Source organism: Mytilus trossulus, chromosome 14 (assembly GCF_036588685.1).
Source record: "Mytilus trossulus isolate FHL-02 chromosome 14, PNRI_Mtr1.1.1.hap1, whole genome shotgun sequence".
Lineage (NCBI taxonomy): Eukaryota > Metazoa > Mollusca > Bivalvia > Mytilida > Mytilidae > Mytilus > Mytilus trossulus.
Genome location: NC_086386.1, coordinates 27,270,074 through 27,292,978, shown reverse-complemented (window position 1 = coordinate 27,292,978; position 22,905 = coordinate 27,270,074). Strand labels below are relative to the sequence as shown.

Below are 22,905 nucleotides of genomic sequence, written 5' to 3'. Positions count from 1 at the left end.
TTTGTGGTCATTAACCTTGTGTCAACATTTCATAGATTTCTATTTACTTTTACTAAAAGTTACTGTGCGAAAAAACAAGAGAATGCTTAGTTGGGCCCTTTTTGGCCCCTAATTTCTAAAATGTTGGGATCAAAACTTCTTAAATCAATCCCAACCTTCCTTTTGTGGTCATAAACCTTGTGTCGAAATTTCATAGATTTCTATTCACTTTTACTTAAGTTAGAGTGCGAAAACTAAAAGTATTCGGACGACGACGACGACGACGACGCCGCAGACGACGACGCCAACGTGATAGCAATATGTGACTAATTTTTTTTCAAATTTTGCGGTCGTATAAAAATACAAGTGGACGTGGCCGGGTACTTATACATCCCGACACAAAAAGACACAATTAAGCTTTCTGTTTGCAGAAAAGAACTGAATTAAGGCGATAATTATTTACCAATTATTCAAATCTCTTACATTAATTTATAAAAGAACAATAAGATGCTGTCAGAGAAACAACAAACCGGATTTTCTGCAGTGGTTGAACTCTGACCAGTTGAGCAAGTATGGACAAAACATTTAACTTAAAACAGCTCTGAAGTTGAATATTGAATATTTGATACAGCCTAGGTTTGTGACACAAAATAAATGTGGTCAAAGAACTGAAAATGTTGAAATTGAACACTAACATATTATGGCCCAATATTCAAAATCTATATTAATTGCTAGAATCAGCATGACAAAGAATCCCAAGAATTCAATTTTTGATGAAATACATCTTAGTTAAAACATTTCTGTTCAAAGAGAAATAACTCAATATTTTTTCCATGTAAATCTAAAATTAGATATGATTTAACTATAGTTCTCTTAAATAAAAAAATATGTAATTAGATAATATATTATATTTATTTTCAAATATATTCCAATATAATTCATAGTTATATATAAAAAGTTATCAACTGTACCAGGATTATATAATCAGTCACTACAATTATAACTGGGGATGACACTTACCAGATGGTGTGTTTTCTTTAGCCATTGTGAAAATCATTTATAAACGCTTAGTGTTTTCAAACTAAGTACATATATTTAATAGTTTCCAGTAATTTTTTAATTTTTAAATATATGGTGTGTATGCTTCGAGACCATCCAAACTTCAGCAGCGTGTTTAGGACATCGCCACCAGGCTTGTTACCCACAAAAAGAAGTTTAACAATATATCCCCAACACTTGACTCTTCATTGGCTACCATTCAAATTCCGATGCCATGAAAAATGTTGCTTTACGCATTCCCAGCCTTGCATGGACTTGCACCTCCTTATCTGATTGAACTCATAGTTGCATTTGTTGATCGCCTATAGTTAAAACCTAGAACCGTGCTCGATTGTATATGACTAATGTTAATTTGAACTATTTTTAATATTTTTTGTCTAATTTGATGAGTATCAGTGTTTTTAACATTTAATTATAAGCCGATGTCTTTTAGTAACTTATTTTTAAATACAAAACAGTTGTAGCATTCAGCAATTTTAGAAATATTCAGTTTAGATAACAAGTTTTGAAATTTTTACTTATTCATTTATAATTCTTTTAACTAATTTTTAACCAAGTTGATGAAGTTTTTAAACATTTGTTGTTCTTATGTTCTTATTTTAACTTTGTAGTTTCGTGTATGTACGTACTAGCTTGTTTATGTTTTAACGTGTAAAGCGCTTGAAGTAAGTGTAGTGCTATATATAATGCTTCATAAAAATGCCTTGTTAATAATAATAATAATAATAATAATAATAATAATAATAATAATAATAATAATAATAATAATTATAATAATAATAATAATAATAATAATAATAATAATAATAATAATAATAATAATAATAATAATAATAATAATAATAATAATAATAATAATAATAATAATAATAATAATATTATTAATAATAATAATAATCAAAAATTGAATTCTTGCAAAAAGGGCTAACTTAGGTTGTTTATTGAATGATAGTTAAAAAAAAAACTTGCACAATTGTGTGATTCATGATTTTGGAGCAGTTCTTTAGAATTTGTGGAAGCAACATCCGACTGACAACACTGGTTGAATATACCTTATCACAATATTTACAAAGACCACCCAATACTGCAAAAAAAAGAATTGTAAAAAGACATTTCGTAAGACGATTCCCCGAGGGTATCACCAGCCCAGTAGCCAGTACTTCGGTACTGGCATGAAAATACGGATTTTTTGTGTTATTAAAATTTCCTGTTGCAAAATATTAGAAATTATTATAAATTAAGGAATGTATCTCCCTCATGCAAAGCTCTGATTCCTTTCACGAATTTGGCTATACTTTTTGGACCTTTTGGATTATAGCTCTTCATCTTTTATATATGCTTTGGATTTCAAATATTTTGGCCACGAGCATCACTGAAGAGACATGTATTGTCGAAATGCGCATCTGGTGCAACAAAATTGGTACCGTTGATTTTATTACTATCGTTGTGAAGATTGGATATCCATTATTGAAGAAATTTAATAGTCCTTTTCTGTTATGGTCATACCAAGCGAGAGAAGGACGGTTTGTGCTTTTCTTAAATCTTAAATTTGGTAATTGTGCAGCGGAATTTTTATGCAACACCATTGTTTTGTTTTGTTTGTATGCACATGGAAAAAAATATTGGAACACCTTGATTTCTTAAAACTTAAAAAAAAAAAAAAAAAGCTCTTATTTTGGATGGAATATGATAAAATATTTGTAAAATAATATTGAAACGTAGTTAATGATAACATTTGCTTTAAAACGAACAAAACATGTATGAAAAAAAAAAGTTTTATCTAACCAAAATTTTTATAACAAAATGAAGTGTTTTTTGTACAAAAAAAATGCATTTTACAACTTTCACTGTAGTCGAACTTTACAATTTCAGACATTTCAAAACTAATCTTTAGATGACTGTTCACATCATGGCTGATCGTTATGCGCCAAAGAATAAGTACTTTGTGCGCAGCCTCCATTCCAACGGATAACCGCATATTAATGTCTTCTGATTTCTGCCATAAGTCGAATAGTTTGTTGCTAAGCTAGCAGCAACCATTCTTGACGAAGGGTATTGTTTATTTCATGACTTGTTTGAACTGGGTGTCCTTTTATGCATTGTACGCCCAATAGTGTCCCATGTATGCTCGATATGGTTCAAATTCGGGCTACGCTTGGGCCAAGGCAGATAAACTGAATTCCATTGGAACAATGGATCTTCCTCCACGACGCTAATTTCCAACTTTGGCGAGTTCTGCACTATATTGGATATGGGCATCTGTGTGTCTGTTCGTAGGCAAATGTCCCCGAAATGGTATTACGCACGATAACCAATAGCGATGAGCCGATCTCGAACAGGTCTTGTTGAAAGGCTCATGTATGGTCAACATTCTCTTTTTAGGATTGTATTGTTTGCAATGGGTTTCATTCTGACCAACCTTCATTATGCTTTATTTTCCCTAGCAGATGTTATAGGGGGTCTTCTTGACCGCGGAAGGTCTTTAACATCGTTTCTTGCCTGATATTTATTCTCAAAACGACTTATAGTGGAATGGTGATGACCAACAATACGTGCAATTATCACAGCGGCATACCTAGCTGCTTTCCTCATGCTGGATATCTGCCATCATGCTGCAGTTATGAGTTGTGGATGGCCAATTACAAGGTTTATAAACTTGGTTATTTTAAGTGTTGAAAACAATGAGGATAAAAATATCTTTTTTAGTGTTTACGAGTACAGTAGCTGCATGTGCAGATAAGAACTGATAGAGTAGATATCTATTGATTAAACTCAGGTGATATTTAAATAATGTTTCACTAGTTCTATTTCAACAAATTATTTAACAAAAAAATATAAAGTGGTTTTTTTTATTTGAATTTCAATTTGGGGTTGCAATACTTTTTTCCACTATATATATATATGTTAATATTGTATTCCTCTTGTTACACATACGTAATTTGTGATCAAATAAAGTTGTCAAAGTTGTAAGATGCCTTTTTTTGTTTACTCTGATTCCCAAGTTCTGTAGTCAAACTTTTCAAAAAATATTTTTGCAAATGAAAAAAATGTTTAAAGTTGTGTTTGCTTCAACAACATCATAAAATTGTGTCGTGTGCAGAGGATATAACGGGCATTTATTCATTTACACATCAATTACCTGTAGGGTAATGTATAAATCTTATAGTGTATATCATCAAGACAAAGCGTTATACAATAATATTTTATTGATACCAAAACAATAGCGAGGAGAAAATTGGAGACATTAAAAAAATACATTTTTACCAAGAAATATTTTCTTTTTTTTCCTTTATAAAAAAATTGAAATACATCTTAATACTTGAAGGAAAGGTATCTTATGATTTGATTTGATGAAATAAAACCAAATAGTCGAACATTTGTTTTAATATAAGTTTTTAATGCTAAATGTACATATACTTTCATTCAAAATCTAGAAAAAACATAAAAATTCACGTATTATCTACCAGCAATTGTCTTCCACAGGAAGTAATGTTAAAGCATATGCATCTACACAAAACCACATTCTGGTGAGCAAGCTTATTTCATACAAACATCACAACTAACTATTACTGTTTTCTTTATTCCATTCCTAGCCATCGTTATTGTTCTCCACACTATTGCAACAACATTGCATTAACTGCATGGAATAACTAATTGCATGTTATTTTTTTAGTTTTACTTATCAATTTCTCCAATAAGAAAAGGACGTTTTGTATTCTGAGTTAAGTATGGAGGCAAGATCAAAACTTTAATTGTAATACATAAATATGTCTATATGGATTTTCCTTCAAATTCGAGTGTCATGAGAACCGAAAGACCGCATTAGCCCTTTGGTAGAAAATACATAGTATGCAACTTAATATTTCTATTAATGTGGTACTTTTTTGAAAATAAAATATTTTAATTATCTTTTCTACTTCCATGAGTCACTTGCAACAACACATGTATACAACAATTATAATGTCATTATGTAGGACAATGCAACTATAAAATCAATGAAAATACAAAGGGGACAGAATAACTGAAAAGTATATAAATATATATATATATATAATAGTTTAAGAGTAAACCAATAAATCATCAATATAATGAGGGTCTTGGTTTATTGTCATCTGTGATAATTTAAGTAAAAATCTTTTTGAACCTTGATAAAAAATATTTGTTGTAAATTCTTTATGACTAGATTAAAAGAAATGAAAGCACATCGGTTTCACTGATTTTAAAATGTTCCGCTTTAAAAGTCAGTCACCGAACACAATATAGAATCAAGATTCTCAGTACGTTTTCAGAACATGCATTGTCATATTGAAAATCGACAATCACTTAAACTCCCACAAAAACGGCCGTCTATATGTTTGTCCGGTGTATTCGGGATTGATAATCAATCGAAAATCATCTGTTATTCAATTGAACACAATATATTTTGGTAAATATTACAGAGGAAATCGCTATTTTACGAAATTTTCCATTGATCTTACTGTCTGATAATTTTCTTCCTCAGCGTAGTCTCAAGTGATATGAAAATTATCGCTAGAAACCGAGGGGGCACGTGGCGTTCCTAACAAAATTGATATGAAATTGACAACGTCGTCATAGGTAAAATAGCGATAAACAGATTATCATTGGTCATCTCAACTCGATTGCTTTTCTCGCTTTCGCCGTACCGGCTCAGGCGAGAAAATCAATCTCGTTGAGATGATCAACAATAATCTATAACTACATACTACTAATTGTTTTCAGATAATTGACTAAAATGTATTTCTGAAAGAACGATAAACCTTTTCTTCATAACAAAGCTACGAGAGTTAGCAAGTCATCAAAAAAGGATTATCCCTCACTTACAAACGCAGAATATTGTAAAGTGCCAAATGCCCATATTATATCCTAATTAGTCTTGAATATAGAATTCATTCCATGGTCAAGGCAAATGTAATTGTACATCTTGTTATATTTTGGCCTCTCAATTTATATGCAATTTTGTAAGAGATGTAAGGGATTTAAATCGCAGGAAATTGTAATAAATCATTTTTAAGACCTAACATGTATATTGCACAACGGTACGATGAATTGGTGAGAATCATACAATAAGGTGTTATAACTGCGAGTTTGAGTTTCAACAATGTAATGTTTAAGTAAGCATTTTTTGTTTATATACTGTTCAAGTTATACATTTCGAACTTTATTCAATTTCACATTCAAAACGCCCCCATTTTCCTCAAATACTAATGCTTTGTATGAGGTTATTAACTAAAACTGATGTATTCAAATGAAATTTTAAAAATATAATATTCTTTACATATTCTAAATAATAAATTGAACTTTCTGTTTAATTGTATCGGAATATTTGAAATAATCATTGACCAAATTGTAGACCGAAGTATGTGTTTGGAAAAGCTCATGTATAACTATTAAAATGTTAATGTTATATATAATATTTTGACATTTCAAAGCTTCCAATGTATATCTGTGTTGATCTGGGAGTAGAATAATCTCTTATTTACAATTAAGAATTAAATCAGACTTTACAAAAAAAAGGATGCATGGAATCCTATTATTTCATTAGTCACAAGCACTTTACAATATTCTAACCTAAAAACTCATAAGCTATGTGGGAAATTGGCACATGAATATACAATATTGGTCCCTTCAATTAAAGCGTTGCGGTTGTGATGTCATTATCAAATATAGGTTGTATTCTAATTAAACAAAGTATATGTTTTATAAAACTTATAATGCTGAAATGTTTAACTTGTTAAAAGACATTCTGATTTTTTTTTGGCTGTTGCTAATATATCATATATACAGTCTTTATTATATATTTACATCTTTCGTCCGTCAAACATATTTGTCGTAAAAGCTATGTTGTCTTGAAACAAACAAAAACAAAACACGACATTCACCGGGTTCACCGACAATCTGATTACATAGCACAAACGAAAATACGGACGATTTCAAAACAAGTTTGGAAGTTTAACCTTAATAAATTAAGTTTTAACATAAATGACAACTGATGGTCTACTGGTAATTTTTACCAAATAAAATGTGCCTAGAACGAATATTAATGGGATGAACAGTGCACACGTAAATAAGATGCACGTGTAACTCTTCATTGTGGTCATGATGACAATCTGTTTGGTCTACTGGTGATTTATGTTAAATAATATGTCCCTAAACTGAATACAAATGAGTTGGAACAATGAACATGTGAATAATATGCACATTTTACATGTCATATACAATAAAAAAATTATTCTAAAGTAAGAACTTCTATTTACCAACAATAAATATCATGATATTAGCATTTGAATGTACAATCAGGTCGGTCTTTTTGTTCTATCAAAAAATGAAGGAAACAAGGCTGATTGATTTTAGTGTTTTTTTGCAAAAAGAAAAATACAGAAGATGTTAATCGTAGCGAATATGGAAAACTTGTATCTTTCATTATTAAACTACATCAAGTAAAATCAACCGCAGCTATGCTGGCTGGAAAGGGCTAAACGAGAAACAAAGCATCAGCAAAATAAGTTGATTTACAGTACATAAATGTTCATATATGAATTATTTCTTCTTTCAAAATAAGTGCGACAAGTCCTACCATAGATCTACCATATCCACTACAGACCATGTACTAATATCTAACTTAAATGTATTTTAATCCTTAAAACTGATTTCTTTATCATATCTCTCTTGGTAAACTTCTCTTCTTAGTTTGTATTTTTTCATTTCAATGTTATTCAAAAATGACTTTACTGGACCACATTAGTAGTCAGATAATAAACGTCTTTTCAGTGATGATAAAGGCCAAACTATTTGTGAGTCAAAAACGTCTTCATTAAAATTTGAAGGAACTATTCACATATTTCATAAAATTACGACAGTCTATCTAGTGGTCGAGTGAGCAGTGAGTAGACGAACTATGACATGAGTGTAATTCATGTGTTTGCTTTTTTTCATGTAAATCGTTTCTACATATTATGTATACACCTAATAAATACATGTTCAAAATGGATCACAATTGTGAAAAAATACGATCTTTTATTCGTTAAGATTTTGACTGCATAAAAAATGTACTAAATATGAAGGTAATAAAATTATTATGATTAAAATGACTATGACTATGAAAAAAAATGACTATGAACGTAACCGTGGTTACTATATGATCACTACATAATTCAGGCATCTGCAGTGCCCCGTCTCTCAAAATCAAACAATAGAAAAACAATCATTTTTTGGTAACACAGCATTCTCCTAGATTTTGTTATGATATATGTTTTGTATTGGACAGAGCACATTGTTCACTATCAGGATTACAATCGTCGTCGCCACACATGATCGTAGGTGGGAAATATATCTCTCCTGATGTACCTAAAGATGACCTGCTGGCCTCATATTTGATTCGATATCTCTCTACCGCTGGACCCCATAATGGGCTAGGCTTCGTTAACTTACTTATTCGCTGTAAAAGGAAATGGATGAATCAGAATAGCCTATATACGACACATCTCATTGATTAAATTGGCGTCGCTTTGTATTTTTTTATTTAAATGAATTATGTTTAGAAAACGACATTTTATTAATTCAATGTAAACATTTATAACACTATGTATTTCTGTAACTAAGTATAAATTTGACAAATTCTATGAACGGACCTTTTTGCTTTTAATACATAATTAAGACTGGTTAACGCAGAACAGATCAATATTAAACTTTAAAAATTCTATCATTCCTCAGTTAGCACTTTTGAGAAGTATTTATTCTCTGGTGTGTTTAGCTATCCGGGTTGATAAATTGAGTAATTTAAATGTATGGTCAAGTAATAAGTTTGAAGATGCAAAAGAATATATATGTATGTGTTAATAATTTAATTTTTAATGTAACGCGTCTTCTGATTGGCTAACGTTATTTCGTTATCAGTTCATAGACATAATTTAGTCATGTGACCGTGACGTCAGCAACGTTTTTTCATTGTTTTCTACGGTTTAAAATGGAATTTAGAATTAAATTATAAGAAATGACTATAATATTTTTGCTGTCTATTCGAAATAACATAAAAATGTGGTGCAAACTGTTTAATAACCCGCCACGCGGCGCGTTATTCAGTGTGCACCAAATTTTTTATAATATTTCGAATAGACAGAAAATTCCTCAAATCATTTGCAACAGCTTACATGTCCTTAATTTGTAATGGAATTGTCAAAAAGTATGCCGATACTTACTTGTACTAAAGTACCGTCAGTTGTAAGAATTCCATATAGCGCATAAGCCGGTAAAGGTAGGATAGAAGCCAACCCTAACATCCAGCCAGCAGCAATTGCCCAATCTGGATACTGATAAGAACCATAAGACACAGGTTTCAGCTGAATTACACTGAACAGCCAAACACCCTGTAAGAAAGAACATGAACATATAACTGAATGTGGTTTGAATTCTTAGTTCTTATATATAAATGGTGTCGATATTCTGAGTTTCTCTTCAATCTCATCACCTGTTATCAATAGTAAGTATAGAGAGGTATTTTGACAATTAATGCCCTTTCATAAATGCTTGAAGCTGAATTATTTACCATAAAAAAACCAATTACACACGTTGAAATGGATCATTTATTGTTGATCTTAATAAATGCTGGATAAAGTTTCTATCTACATATTTAAGTTTTTAAGATGATTGACATTAATGCTTAAATGAGCCTTAAAGTACGCGGACAATAACCCCTATAAGGACAGCTATTTTTAATGCTTATTTTCACAAAATAAAGTTATTGTCTATCTAATATATTTTTCATGATAAAAGACAGTATAAATAATATTGGAAAACAACCAAACTTAAGGACAATTACTTCTTGTGTCATCTAATAATTTTGTAACGAATTGAAAGAAGGTCGACATTCTGAACATTTAAAGTCACTTTTTGCTACGATTTCCTATCTTTAGCTGTGGTGGCTTTGGTGTTTACTATAACGTTATATAATTTACAAAATCGAATTGTCACAGACTCCGTGTTAGTCTTTTGAAATAAGTTTCAATTTAACAATTTATCTGATGGTAATAATGTTCAAATAATGTAACGATGAACTGTGGCCAACTTTATATGCTGTCAAAAGTAGTCCCGCATTTTTCCTATCGTCATTCGCGTCTGTGTGTCTCAGAAATATTATTAGGAACAATATGTAAGTCGATAAAGATCAAATATTAACAAGAGGCTGGCAGCTTGACAGCAAACCGGCTTTTCCTGCAGACGTCGAACCATAAGTAGTTGAACAACTATGGACACAACATTCAACAGCGTATTAATTTATAGAGTATATATAGCTGTTTTGCTCAGAAACAGAAAGATTTTATTTCAAATCCAATGTTAAGACAGAATTTAAAATATAGTAATTTAGAATACATATCAAGATCTCATTTGTACAGTTACTTACATCAGACGCTTACATTTGCATATATTCAAAACACTTACATTTGTAGATAAGCAAACGCTTACATTTGAATATATTCGAAACACTTACTATTATGACAATTGGTGTAATAAATTTCCAGCATATCTTCCACCATACTGACGGCTTGTATCCAATCATCAGTTCGATGTCACTTAAAAATCTGTCAGCACCTGTGACAAAAAAGAATCAATATTATCATTATCACATTTTATCCATCGTTTTGTGTACTTCAAATTCAAGACGGTTATAATTTTGTACAATTGTAAATCATTTATACAAAAATATCATTTCTAAATAAAAGACTATCTATGTATGTTTCCGTTTGTTTATGCAGCTGTTCAGTGTTTGTTGTTGTTTGGTTTATTCTTTTTATACTTGATGTGTTCCCTTAGTTTTGGTTCGTGACCCTGATTTGTGCAGTCAAATCGACTAATGACTACTGAACAGCGTTTATAATACTATCGCTTTTATTTAAAAAGAAAAAACTAAAAGTTTATCATGTATTTTCTTGTTTAATGTTTTCAATGATCTTCCATTTTATGATAAGATTTATTCCTTTACTATCATTCAGTATCAGATTTGAATTTTTTGTATATATAATTTTTTATGGAGTGTTAAAAATTATTCTGCAAGTAAACCTTTTGGTTTACTATTTAGAACATTTGTTTTTTAATGTAGGGTACATGTGTTTTTATCCTTTTATTGTTGTCTCATTTTTATTTTTAAAGGAGATCAAACTCTAATTTATCAGACGCTGTTTGAATGAAATTATAGAATAAAACCATATGCAAACTACAAAGTTTTTTCCTTCATAAATGTTGCAAAACCACCATTTGAGAATAAAGATTCAAAACGTTTTCATATATGCGAGGTACATTGTACAAAATTAATTCTACGAACTGTAGATGGTCTTTTGTGTGCGTAACGATGAATTTAAGGACATACACCGTTCTCGTTATGGTACCTTTAATTAATTTTCAATTTATGGTATTGCTCCTATTGTTCAAAACCGCAATTAAAGGAAGTGGTGAAAGCTGTGAACGATATATCCTTTTCCAGTATATGTAACAATACAATCGTCTATATAAATAACAGTATTCACAGAACAATCGAAATGCTCATTGTATGTAAACTTACCATATACCCAAGCTATAACAACACATTCTGTAAATGACAGCAACATCAAAGAGAAGACAGCACAGTACCAGTCGATGATCTGCAGCACGTATATCCCTCCCTGTAACCAAGAAATAATATGAATATATGACGAAATTGCTAATTTCTTTATTTTGTTATCAGGTAAACCCCAACCAGTCTTTCAGTTATTTTATTTTTCATTTTACATAGTCATAATTTTGATTACACAATAAGATGATTCGCTGAGCTTTGCCTTATACAACTGCAGAGGTCGAACCCTAAACAGTGGGGGAAAGTTGGTCGATGACACTGTTGATGGAGTTTTAATTCCTCAAGAGTATCACCAGGCCAGTAGTCAGCACTTCTGTGCTGACATTAATTATCATTGGTATGGTCATATTTATAAAACATTAACTGTGTAAAAAACTTTTAAATTTTTGAAATACTAAGGCTTTTCTACCTCAGGAATAGATTACCTTAGCTGTGTGTGGCAGAACTTTTAAGAATTTTGATCCTAAATGCTCTTCAACTTTGTACTTATTTTGGACTTTTTACCTTTTTTGGAATTGGGCGTCACTGATGTAGACGATATACGCGTCGGCGAAAATACAAATTTAATCCTGGTACTATCTATGATGAGTTTATTTGAACAAAATATTCAAGCTTGATACTGTCTGAATTTTGGATTGTGATTAAATTTCTGACACAAAATAAATGTGGTCAAAGATCTAAGAAAAATCTATTGCGCACTACTGTGATACTGGGCAATACTGTGATATTGAACATTTCTTCTTGAAACTTTTCAAACATTAAACAAATATTAATATATGAACCCTTAAAAAATGGAACCTTGTAGGACAATTTAAGAGACGTAAACACAAGTTTACACACAAGAAACAACAAAAATGCTTGCTTTATAAACTGTTGGTACCATTACCCTACAATTCAATCTCAATTAACCTTCCTTTTATTGTATTCTACCTGCGTAGAGATAGAGAACCATTCACTTAAAGTAGAGTTTTTATCTGGAAACCAAATGTGTCTTCGGTTATAACGACCACGCAGACGACATCAACAACGACAGCACGATAGCATTATATGAACCCCAAAAAAGTTAGTATTCAAGACAAATTTATTCCAATAAGGTAGATTTTTCTATTTCATACTTTCTTCTTATATTTGTGAGGGCAGCCTAACGTATGCCAATTGAATTTTTCAAACCCTTAAATCTATTTTTATATCCACTAAAAAGTAATTCAGAACTTCAAAGTGTCATTGAGAACAATATACAATGACTGAATATTCGTTATAAAACATCGACATTTCGCATGTTTTCCTTGACTGCACGGCACCAAATTTAGTACCGACACGTGACCGACACGACCCATGAAAACTGTCGAGATCAAATGACCTTGTTATTATTCATTATGAAAAGACAGGTAAGCATAAAGTACAAAGGTAGATAAGCACGAGCAATAGTCTTAGGTTAATTTTCTTTGTTCTGTTTGAACACCATAGATAAAACCTATACATTACATGTTATCTTTTTAATTATAAATCATAATGGTATGATACTGATCTTTTCTTGCCTTGTACGCAAATCACTACTTTTTTACAAAATGGAACTATCGTATCAAACAACAGCTCCCTATTAATTTAATAATTCTACTTCTTCAATGTATGTGAAATAATAAAAATACTAAAACTCTAATGAAAACTGAAACTTAAATAATTGGCAAAGGTACCAGGCTTATGATTTGAAACGTCAGACGCGCGTTTCGTCTACATAAGACTCATCAGTGACGCTCAGATAAAAAAATGTTATAAAGGCAAACAAGTATAAAGTAAAAGAGCATAGACGACCCGAAATTCAAAAACGTTGTGCCAACTATGGCTAAGGTATCTATGTCTGGGATGAGAAAATCCGTAGAATTTCAAATGATTCCTACTTTTGTAAACAGTTATTCTATATAATTTAACTTCTGAAGATACCTTCAAGGACGAAACGTCCACCATCAGCAGCATCGAAATGAAAGTAATTTTTCAAATGGCAAAATCAGACGCTCAAATACAGAAAACGAATGGGAAAAAACTGTCATATCACTAGACAAAGACATTTTACTTGTAACCAATTTTAAGATAAATGAGTTTCTGAACTTAAGCCAGGAAAAAGGGAACTGAGACGATAAAACATGGCGTTGTTTTTTCTTCTTCGAATCTGGAAGGAGGCTACTAAAAAACTGAATCCTTCAAATTGCAGTTTTACCTAATCGATGCAGTCGGAAACCCGGTTGAAATAGAACAAAAGAATCGAAGCTCTTTGTTAGAGAAGGCGATAAATGTGAACTGTATTGTTTACTATAGTGTCAAAATGTTTAAAAGTTAAAAGAAACAAACAAAATTACAATTTTCTTATCACTGACGAGGTGTTTTATTTTAAAAACACCCTTTGCATATATTTTCAATTTATCTAGTACATAGTTAAGCAGAACAATTAGATTTCAAGTCGACGACATGGGTATCTTTCAAGTTGGATGAAGAAAGTATAACCTCCGATTTTTTTGAAAAATTTACCACGGACGGAAAACATTTAAATCTATTAGTTCAAAAAATTTCGTGTCTGCCCTTCCATTATGTGACTAAAGAAAAAATTCCAAAAAAATGAGTAACAATTGTATCGAAAAGAGAAAATCGAGTGCACCTTTTTTTATGTTAGGGTGTGTTTGAGTTGATTTTTTTGGCTTGATATCGTACAAAGTAAAATTATTTCATAAATCGGCCGGCTTCAGATTCTATCATTTTTATATATCAAAGCTACAGATTGACTTTATAACACAAAAAAATCACAGTACTAAAAGATGAAATATATGGGTCGGGTGAAATACTTATCTAATGAGACACATAAACAGTGAAGGTGTGTTCGAATAGCTATTTTTTGACTGAAAGTTTTTGACGACAGTCTTTCAAGTTGGATGATGAAAATTCATATCTTTTAAAAAAATTATTTTTTTGGTGGGTGAAAACTACGGTTTATAGTTTTAATACACTAAAAAAATCTAGTCTGCCCTTCCACGAAATTTTTAATTAGAATTTGTTTAAATGTTTATGAATTTTCGAAAATTCCACCTGACAACCGATCAGAAAATAGTTTTAAGTTGAATCAATGCAGACAATATCATACTGTAAACTGATGCTCATTAGCTAGTTGATACATTTGTCTTTAAAAAGACAACTGACATATAAGGATCGTAATGGTGCAATGTGGATAAATTTATCGGTTTTCAAGAGCAAATTTGGTAGAACGTCTTCCCTACAGATAATTCTGACGAAGTAGTATCCTGACTGAATGGATTAAAATTATGAATGAGGGATACATATAGAAAAAAAATATTTGAAGTTAATGACGATTTTTTTTTTAATTTCATTTATAGACATTGTCTTGCTGAGTTATGATAATCAGAGCTTTCGTCTATCTATTGAGGTTTCTTAGAGATTAGTTATAACACAAAAATTGTTCAAATTCAACATTTGATCGCAGTAAAAACTAAAACAAATCAAATGACAATTTTGCTCACCTTTACTTGTTTGTCAATCGAAATTTGAATATTTTTTGCTATTTCTTTCTATCTACTTAAGTGTTTTCGACTATACGCGCCGGCCAAACAACACGATTAGGTAATCAACAATGCCAAATACAGCTATTGCACGGTTGAATGCTGGACAAACCTTAGGCAGTCAGAGGGCCCCCACATATGAAAATTTATGAATCCGCCACTGGCCTTAGTCTACATCGTACTGTAGCTGTTTAAGTTGAAGGACGACATTTAAAGCACTTTTCCATTTAATTGAAAGCAACATAGTATTATACCATGAGATTGAATACTCACTTACATCCAACCTTAGTTTTACTGAAAATAATTTCGTCTACAAATACCTACCTCCATAATGCATGGAATTCCCAATAAAAACTCTACAAAACACACAAATGCAGTAAGCAGCATTTTCCTGTTTCGTAGATATTTTGGATATTCATCTATAAATGCACTTATCATTGTCTCAAACATTCCAAACTACAATTAGAAAGATAAACAAATGCTACAAAACCAGAAATACCTTTTACAGACGTACTATTGAAATATCGATAAGAAGCTGGGAAATGAATGTTTTAAAAAAAGTATAATTTTTTTGAATGATAAACATTTAAAACTTCGAAAAGGAAACCATTTCTAAACTTTGCAGACAGTACTAATGAATTCCAAACGTTCCATTATATTTTCATTTTCATTTATTCCCAACTTTAACAATATGCATGCATTTGTTTATTTTCATAGAATATATTGTTGTTCTGTTCTTAAGTACACCATAGTTAAGGAAAACATTAACGCTTACTAAATAGTTTTGTCGAATAAGTCTCGATACATTTGTTCTTCCTTTACATGTAGCTTTTGTTGCATAAGACAAACTTTTAAGTTAATAAGTATCCAATTTAACAATTAAAGGTATATATTGAATAATCAATCAGGTCATTATTAATTAGATTCCGAAAAATATACACTGGTTTGGTTTTGGTTCAGGCCACTAAAGGTTTGATTCAGCCATTAAAAAAATCATTCACCCTTTTGATTGTGATTTTTTTATTAAATGAAACTCTTAAAAAAATTGTGGCGTTATATTTGAAAGCATAAGTATGGATTAGAAAAAATCGTGTATCAGAACTTTTTCTTGTAAATTAATAAATAATTAGGTTTAAGAACTCTATGTGTTATATAATTTTGATAGATCTTTACAGAAATCAAAATGAAATAAAAATGGCATTAAAATAACAAATAGAAAATAAGGGTGTATATAAGAACAAAAATACAATGAAACCTGCAAATCACATAATTTTGTCGCTAATATGACATGCATCATTAAGTGCATGAATGCATAACTTATATATATCTGAAATGTCATTTCTTAATTTGAAATAAATATGGATTTTTATAAATTATTTATCAATAGTTTCGTTTACTTAATTAATGCATAAGATCATAGTATCGTAATTCATATAGAAGCTAGTACAATTGGTCATTTAGCATAACTTAAACGTATCATATTAGCGACAAAATGTATGTGATTGAACAGTAATTGACCTTATGTGACCTTTGTGATACCCATTATACCTTGTAATTAAACCAATTGGTGCACTTCATGAATTAACAACCCTTTCACAAAAAGGTCGGTAATAAGTTTACATCCTTATCATTTCTGTCTTGATAGAAATTTATATTTCTTCACATTTCGTCTTTACACACATACACTCTGAAATATTATAAATCTAAAGACTTGAATAACTTCTTTAAATTACATGAATCAATTCGAAACATTTTTTTGAAAAGAAAGCTAATAAAATTCATAAATGCACCGTTCATATGTATATATATATATATAGTAAATATTTATATCAAGAATTGTTTACCACCATCCGGCGATGATAATTCTGTTTTACGTTGACTTCCTTTGTTCAGCATCACAACAAATCATCTTGGACCAAGGATATGAATAGTATTCATACGCTACCACACACAAATTCTCGCACAGAAAAAACATCTCAAAGCTGTATCTTATAAACAATTAGAAAAAAAATCCGGTCACTTCACAAGCCATAAAAGTGGTTTTTATAAAGGACGAAAATTTGACATGATTACAGGATTTTTTTTACAAATCCATTTTACAGAACAGCAACTTTTAACTAAAACAGCATTTAAATGTTTTTGAAACGCTTTTTACAACTCCTTTTCAACTTTAGTTTATTTGATTTTTTTCTTTAATTTTGTAGATTCAAGTAATGGCATATATATATGTTTAGTAAATACTGAATAAGTATACTGTAATGATTAATAGATTCGGATTCAGATTTTTATGAAAGAAGTCAAGGTTAGGTAGTCAAATTTGAAAAGGCCAGATCAAAACATTAAGTATATTAGTTGTCAAACTTTATTATTCCCCTTTCAAGTAATTTCTCTTTTACTAACAACACCAGTGTATTGTTGATAGTGGGAAGATAGCAAACTTTATATTTGCCTAATTTTTAAATTACAAAATAGTGGGAATATATGTCATATCCTAAGACCGATTGACATCTAAACTTATTTTTTAATGTTACTAAAAAAGCGTTTGAGAAATTTTTTCCAATAACCCAATCATACTATATCTGTCCACATAATTTCTTTTGAGATAGTTTGTGCAAATCTAAACGCTTGATTCCAAAAGGGTGTGTCATGAAATTCTTAGAAATAAAGAATATAAATACATTGTAATGTAAGATTTCCTGTTTGTTCTTAACTTATTAAAAAAATAAACCGTTATACCCTTAATGTTTAAATATAATCAAAAATCAATTCTGAAAAGACAGTTTTTTCAAACATATTTGTGGACATAACATATATTCAACTCTGCCTCTCATGCGCATATACACTCTACCTTGGGACTTTACCTGTTTGCTGTTAAAAAATAAATATCAAACACATTAGATCATTTTAAAGACATCTACTTTAACACATATTAAGATGCTATAAAAGACTCCATTCTGCAATAAAATACTTAAGAAAAAATTTCTTAAAATTAGAATGATTGTCTCAAATTTAAATAACTACCTATACACTTTTACTCAACATTTCAAGCAGATACTTATTCTTAAAAAAGATAGACGTGGAATATTATGAGTCTGATAAAATAATGTACATGAAGTACGTTTAGTTGTTTGAAGAAAAAAATCAGTATCCTTCTAGCATGTGTACATTATTATATTCCTACAAAGCAGTTTACTTATTATTGTTTTCGTTTTTAAGGAAGACAAACACCCAAAGTTATGTATTGTCAATACATAACGTTGGACGAGAATTTCAATATTTTTATTTTCGATGCATGCCTTCTATTTTTATCTACATTTAATGTCATTTGAGATTGAGGACAGTTATATTCGACTTTTCATTTAACCCAGAAGAAAAATATTTGCCTATAACTTAGTTAGAAACAAAGTTCATATTATTGCGTTCAGTGTCCGAAGATTTGATATAAAGTATGTCCATGTAAACACACAAGAAGTGACTGTTATGATATTATAATACCATTAAATGTTTGAACTGTTCTCATTCTTATCTTTATTTAAAAGAATATTAATTGTCCCCAAAATAGTGTTAACGAGTAAATTTAACTACTTTTTGTGCGCGATAAAATTATGGGTACATGTTAAATAATTCGAATTAATGCAAAGCATTCTGCTGTGAAATTCAAAACTGAAGTACTGAAAAGTAAAATCACAAAAATACTGAACTCCGAGGAAAATATACCTCTAATAAATGTATATAAAAATAAGAAGATCAATTGATCCATAACTTTTGCAGTTGTATACAGCACATAAGATAATAATACATAACATTTCTGTACATACATCATGCTTTTATAATCTGCACCGAAGAGGTCCATAAAACAGATTGTAATCAGGAAACAGGAGTTGTTCAAAATTATTAGGTGATCAATAAAAAGAGATCTATATAAAATAGCATAACTTAACACTAGCTGAAACATTACCAATATTTGTTAAAATGTTATAAAATGCATGTGCCCGTACGAATTAAATTCAATGTGATGAGACTATTTTTTCAAGATACCAAAATAAACATAAATTATATATGTGTATTTTAGAAAAACGGACATACGCATTTTTAAGAAGCATGCACTAAATATTTAACTTATACACTTAAACAATTCATAAAGTTACTTGTGTATCCAATCCTACAGACAGCAACATCAGGAAGAATAAGACTGCCCACAGTGGTGATATCGGAAGCTTGGCGAGGGCTGCTGGATAGGCAACAAACACTAAACCTGGACCTGTACAGAAAATGTTTATTTTAAAATGGTAGGCAACACAAACTGAACCTAGACCTGAACAGAAAATGTTTATTTTAAATTAAAATGGTAGGCAACACACACTAAACCTGGACCTGTACAGAAAATGTTTATTTTAAAATGGTATGCAACAAACACTAAACCTGGACCTGTACAGAAAATGTTTATCTTAAAATGGTAGGCAACAAACACTAAACCTGGACCTGTACAGAACATGTTTATTCTAAAATGGTAGGCAACAAACACTAAACCTGGACCTGTACAGAAAATGTTTAATTGAAAATGGTAGGCAACAAACACTAAACCTAGACCTGTACAGAAAACGTTTATTTTAAAAGTGTAGGCAACACATACTAAACCTGGACCTGTACAGAAAATGTTTATTTTAAAATGGTAGGCAACAAACACTAAACCTGGACCTGTACAATCACATTTTTTATTCAAAATAATCTATAAATGCCAGTAAAACGTATTGGATTTCATTTTAGGATACATAAATTAGTTCTTACAAATCTATTTAAGGCTTCAGCAATATAAAAGAAATATGTATAATGTAGTAAGGGAAATTACCTTAAAATAGCATAGAATTACATGAAGTCATCATTATTTTGTAAGCTAATTTTATTGTGTAGTTGTACATGTATTATTGAACACTTATGGAAACAGGTGCATACTAGTTCATGAGGACGCTATGACTTTTATGTTAACAAATCACATATTTTAATGTAAACGTTTGTAATCCTGAATGTTTCAATGTAAATTTAACATGAAAGCTAATTAATACATTTCCCCCGATTACTAGGTCGGTTTAATAAACCCTTTTCTACATAAGAAAATGCCTGTACCAAGTCAGGAATATGACAGTGTTTTCCATTACTCTGGTTTGTTTGAGCCTTGAATTTACCATTTGATAAAGGACTTTCATATTTGAATTTTTCTTGGAGTTAAGTTTTTTTTGTTATTTTACTTTTTTACCAGCAATTAGCAACGATTATGATAGCACTGTTTATCTTATATTTAATTATCTGCTTCTCAAGAAATAAACATATTAATTTTGAACAAGTCAAATGGTAAGCTAAGTCACTAATTGGAAAAGTCAACTAAACTTTAGTGTCACCACGTGTCTATCAGTGTTCGAGTAGAAAGTGGATGAACCAGGGGTATGACAAAGAATGTCTCATCCTTTTTCTAAAAAAAAGTTCATTGGAAGGTACCAAGACCTTGTTGATCAGCCAAAGTTATTCTCAGATGAATTGACATATTCTGTAAAGGTCGTTGTTATGTTATATCGCTTCTACGCATTCGCAAACATCTAATTTTTAGCGATCTTATTGAAGGAAAATTCAGAAAAACGCTTCGGACATATAAAATCTATAGAGTGCATATTTTGTTTATATAGCTTCAAAAAACAGCACATAATAGTCTTGTATTTTTTGTGGAAGTTTGTATTGCTAAAAGATAACGTTTGTTGTAATACAGTTTTTCCTCAAGACTTCAATTTAGATTCCCTTATTTAAGCACTTTCGATTGGTATTGCCCAATCGTTAAGAGAAAAGAAATCATGTATATTTCCCTTCGTTCTAATATAACAGCATAACTTTTCCTTGACACCATTTTGTTTTGTGGATTGAAACCAAAATATCAACACTTACAATGTCTTCTTCTGTTTATTAATCGTTGGTTTTTTTTCTAGTGAGACTTGTGTAAAGCAAATGGGAGTCTAGTCTACTAAATTGAAGCTTGGTATCTAATATGAGTTTCAACCAGAAACCTGTCCGTCATATTTTGTTTTTGATGTGTTCAATGGATAGCGAAAGAAACACCAACAACATTCTGAGCATTTACAAATGCCAAGATATGGCAGTTGTTACATTCGAAATATACCTTGTTCCAAGTAACAACGCTTACCTAAACTTCCCAAATTGTCGAATATTGCTCTTGGCATCATGCCATTCCGATTATAAAAACAGCTATACAAACTTAAATTTTGTTCTGATAAATTATAATCAAGTGAGTGTCATAAATACAATAGCATGTGTACCTTGTTTAATAGCTTCATCTATTTCAACACCAGTTTCATGGGCCATAAATCCTATGATTGAAAATATCACTAGTCCAGCAAAAACACTAGTTCCACAGTTCATTAGAGGAACCATCATAGCTTGTCTGCAAATAGTATAAGATAGAAAATCCGTATCATTAGCGACTACTTGAAATTAAATGTATGTTAAATGTTATTTGATTCATTTCCAATGTTTTGAAAACAGTTACAAATGCATTTTAATGACAACTAAACACTGCTTAAATGAGGAAACAAAGATGTGAGTACACATTATCACTGAAGATCATTGGATGAGAACGTTTGCTCATTTGTATTTATCTAATTTGTTTTAAATTCAATAACAAGCTTCGGTATGCTTATTTTTCTATTTTTTCACTCTTAAATTAATCTGGACAGATAATGGAATTTCCACATTTTTTATTAATCTGAAAATGATTTTCTTTCTACATCATGATACGTATTTCAAAGATGAATGTGATGTTGTTAATGTGCTGTTAATGTGCTGTTTATATATTAACTGCAATTCATATCTGTGAAGGAGATTAATATAACTTGCAAAACTTGTTTCCCAATCCACTTTAAATAAAAAGTAAATAAATCAACTATATATACACCACAATATATTGCTTCAAAGTCGTTTATACCTGTAACAGTTGTTATTAAACTTATTATAACTAGATAATGTTATAAGTCCTCCCCATGCCATTCCAACAGAATAAAAGATCTGTACAGCAGCGTCTCCCCAAACCTGAAAAATAAATTGTGTACGTTAATTAGTGTTTCTTAATGCATGTTAAAGGATTTGTGTCAAAGTAAACTTGCTTTACTCAGCACTGTCTACTCTAACATGGGGGAAAAGAACTTTATTTACTTCACCTATGTTATCGATGTGCTTTACACGTTAAGTTTAATTCTCCATATTTTTGCATAAAAAATGTTTTGGTAGATGATAGTTGATATGAGCTTTACTACCATATGCATATATATATAAATATTTTTTTCTTAAAACAGTTTTATCGACAATAATTATTTTTTTCATTAAACACAATAATACAACTAATCAATAATTTCAAAAATGTTAAAATGTATTTGTACAATCTTTCGTTGTTGCAAAAATAACTGATTTCAAGGACAAATAAAAAAAACTCGAGCAGAAAGGCAAATCTATATTCTCACGTTGATGTAACATTATATGATCATGTATAATTCAAAAGATCAGAGTCGACAGGTTTATCAGTGCTGATGCCTCTTACAGCAATCAACCAAATTGAAATGCAAAAATCAATACCAGCCCTCCTACGTAACTACTTAAGCTAGCTTAACACTTAATAGCACACAG

At 30.5% G+C, this 22,905-nt stretch overlaps 2 protein-coding genes across 3 annotated transcripts in view; one reads left to right on the top strand and one right to left on the bottom strand.

The window, feature by feature from the left end:
• The window catches only part of LOC134696162 (zinc finger protein 330 homolog), a 310,551-nt gene that overhangs the window by 104,891 nt on the left and 182,755 nt on the right, over positions 1-22,905 (top strand). The gene's annotated exons all lie outside the window — the stretch shown is intronic.
• The window catches only part of LOC134696401 (sodium- and chloride-dependent glycine transporter 1-like), a 41,058-nt gene continuing 22,557 nt past the window's right edge, over positions 4,405-22,905 (bottom strand). For both annotated transcript variants that reach the window (XM_063558168.1, XM_063558167.1), the window contains exons 8-15: positions 22,211-22,314; positions 21,546-21,670; positions 19,374-19,486; positions 15,550-15,681; positions 11,612-11,711; positions 10,544-10,644; positions 9,255-9,422; positions 4,405-8,494 (exon numbers count right to left, since the gene is read on the bottom strand). In XM_063558168.1, coding sequence (XP_063414238.1) covers positions 8,297-8,494; positions 9,255-9,422; positions 10,544-10,644; positions 11,612-11,711; positions 15,550-15,681; positions 19,374-19,486; positions 21,546-21,670; positions 22,211-22,314 — 1,041 coding nt within the window. In that variant the 3' untranslated portion in view covers positions 4,405-8,296. The remainder of the gene's footprint in view (positions 8,495-9,254; positions 9,423-10,543; positions 10,645-11,611; positions 11,712-15,549; positions 15,682-19,373; positions 19,487-21,545; positions 21,671-22,210; positions 22,315-22,905) is intronic.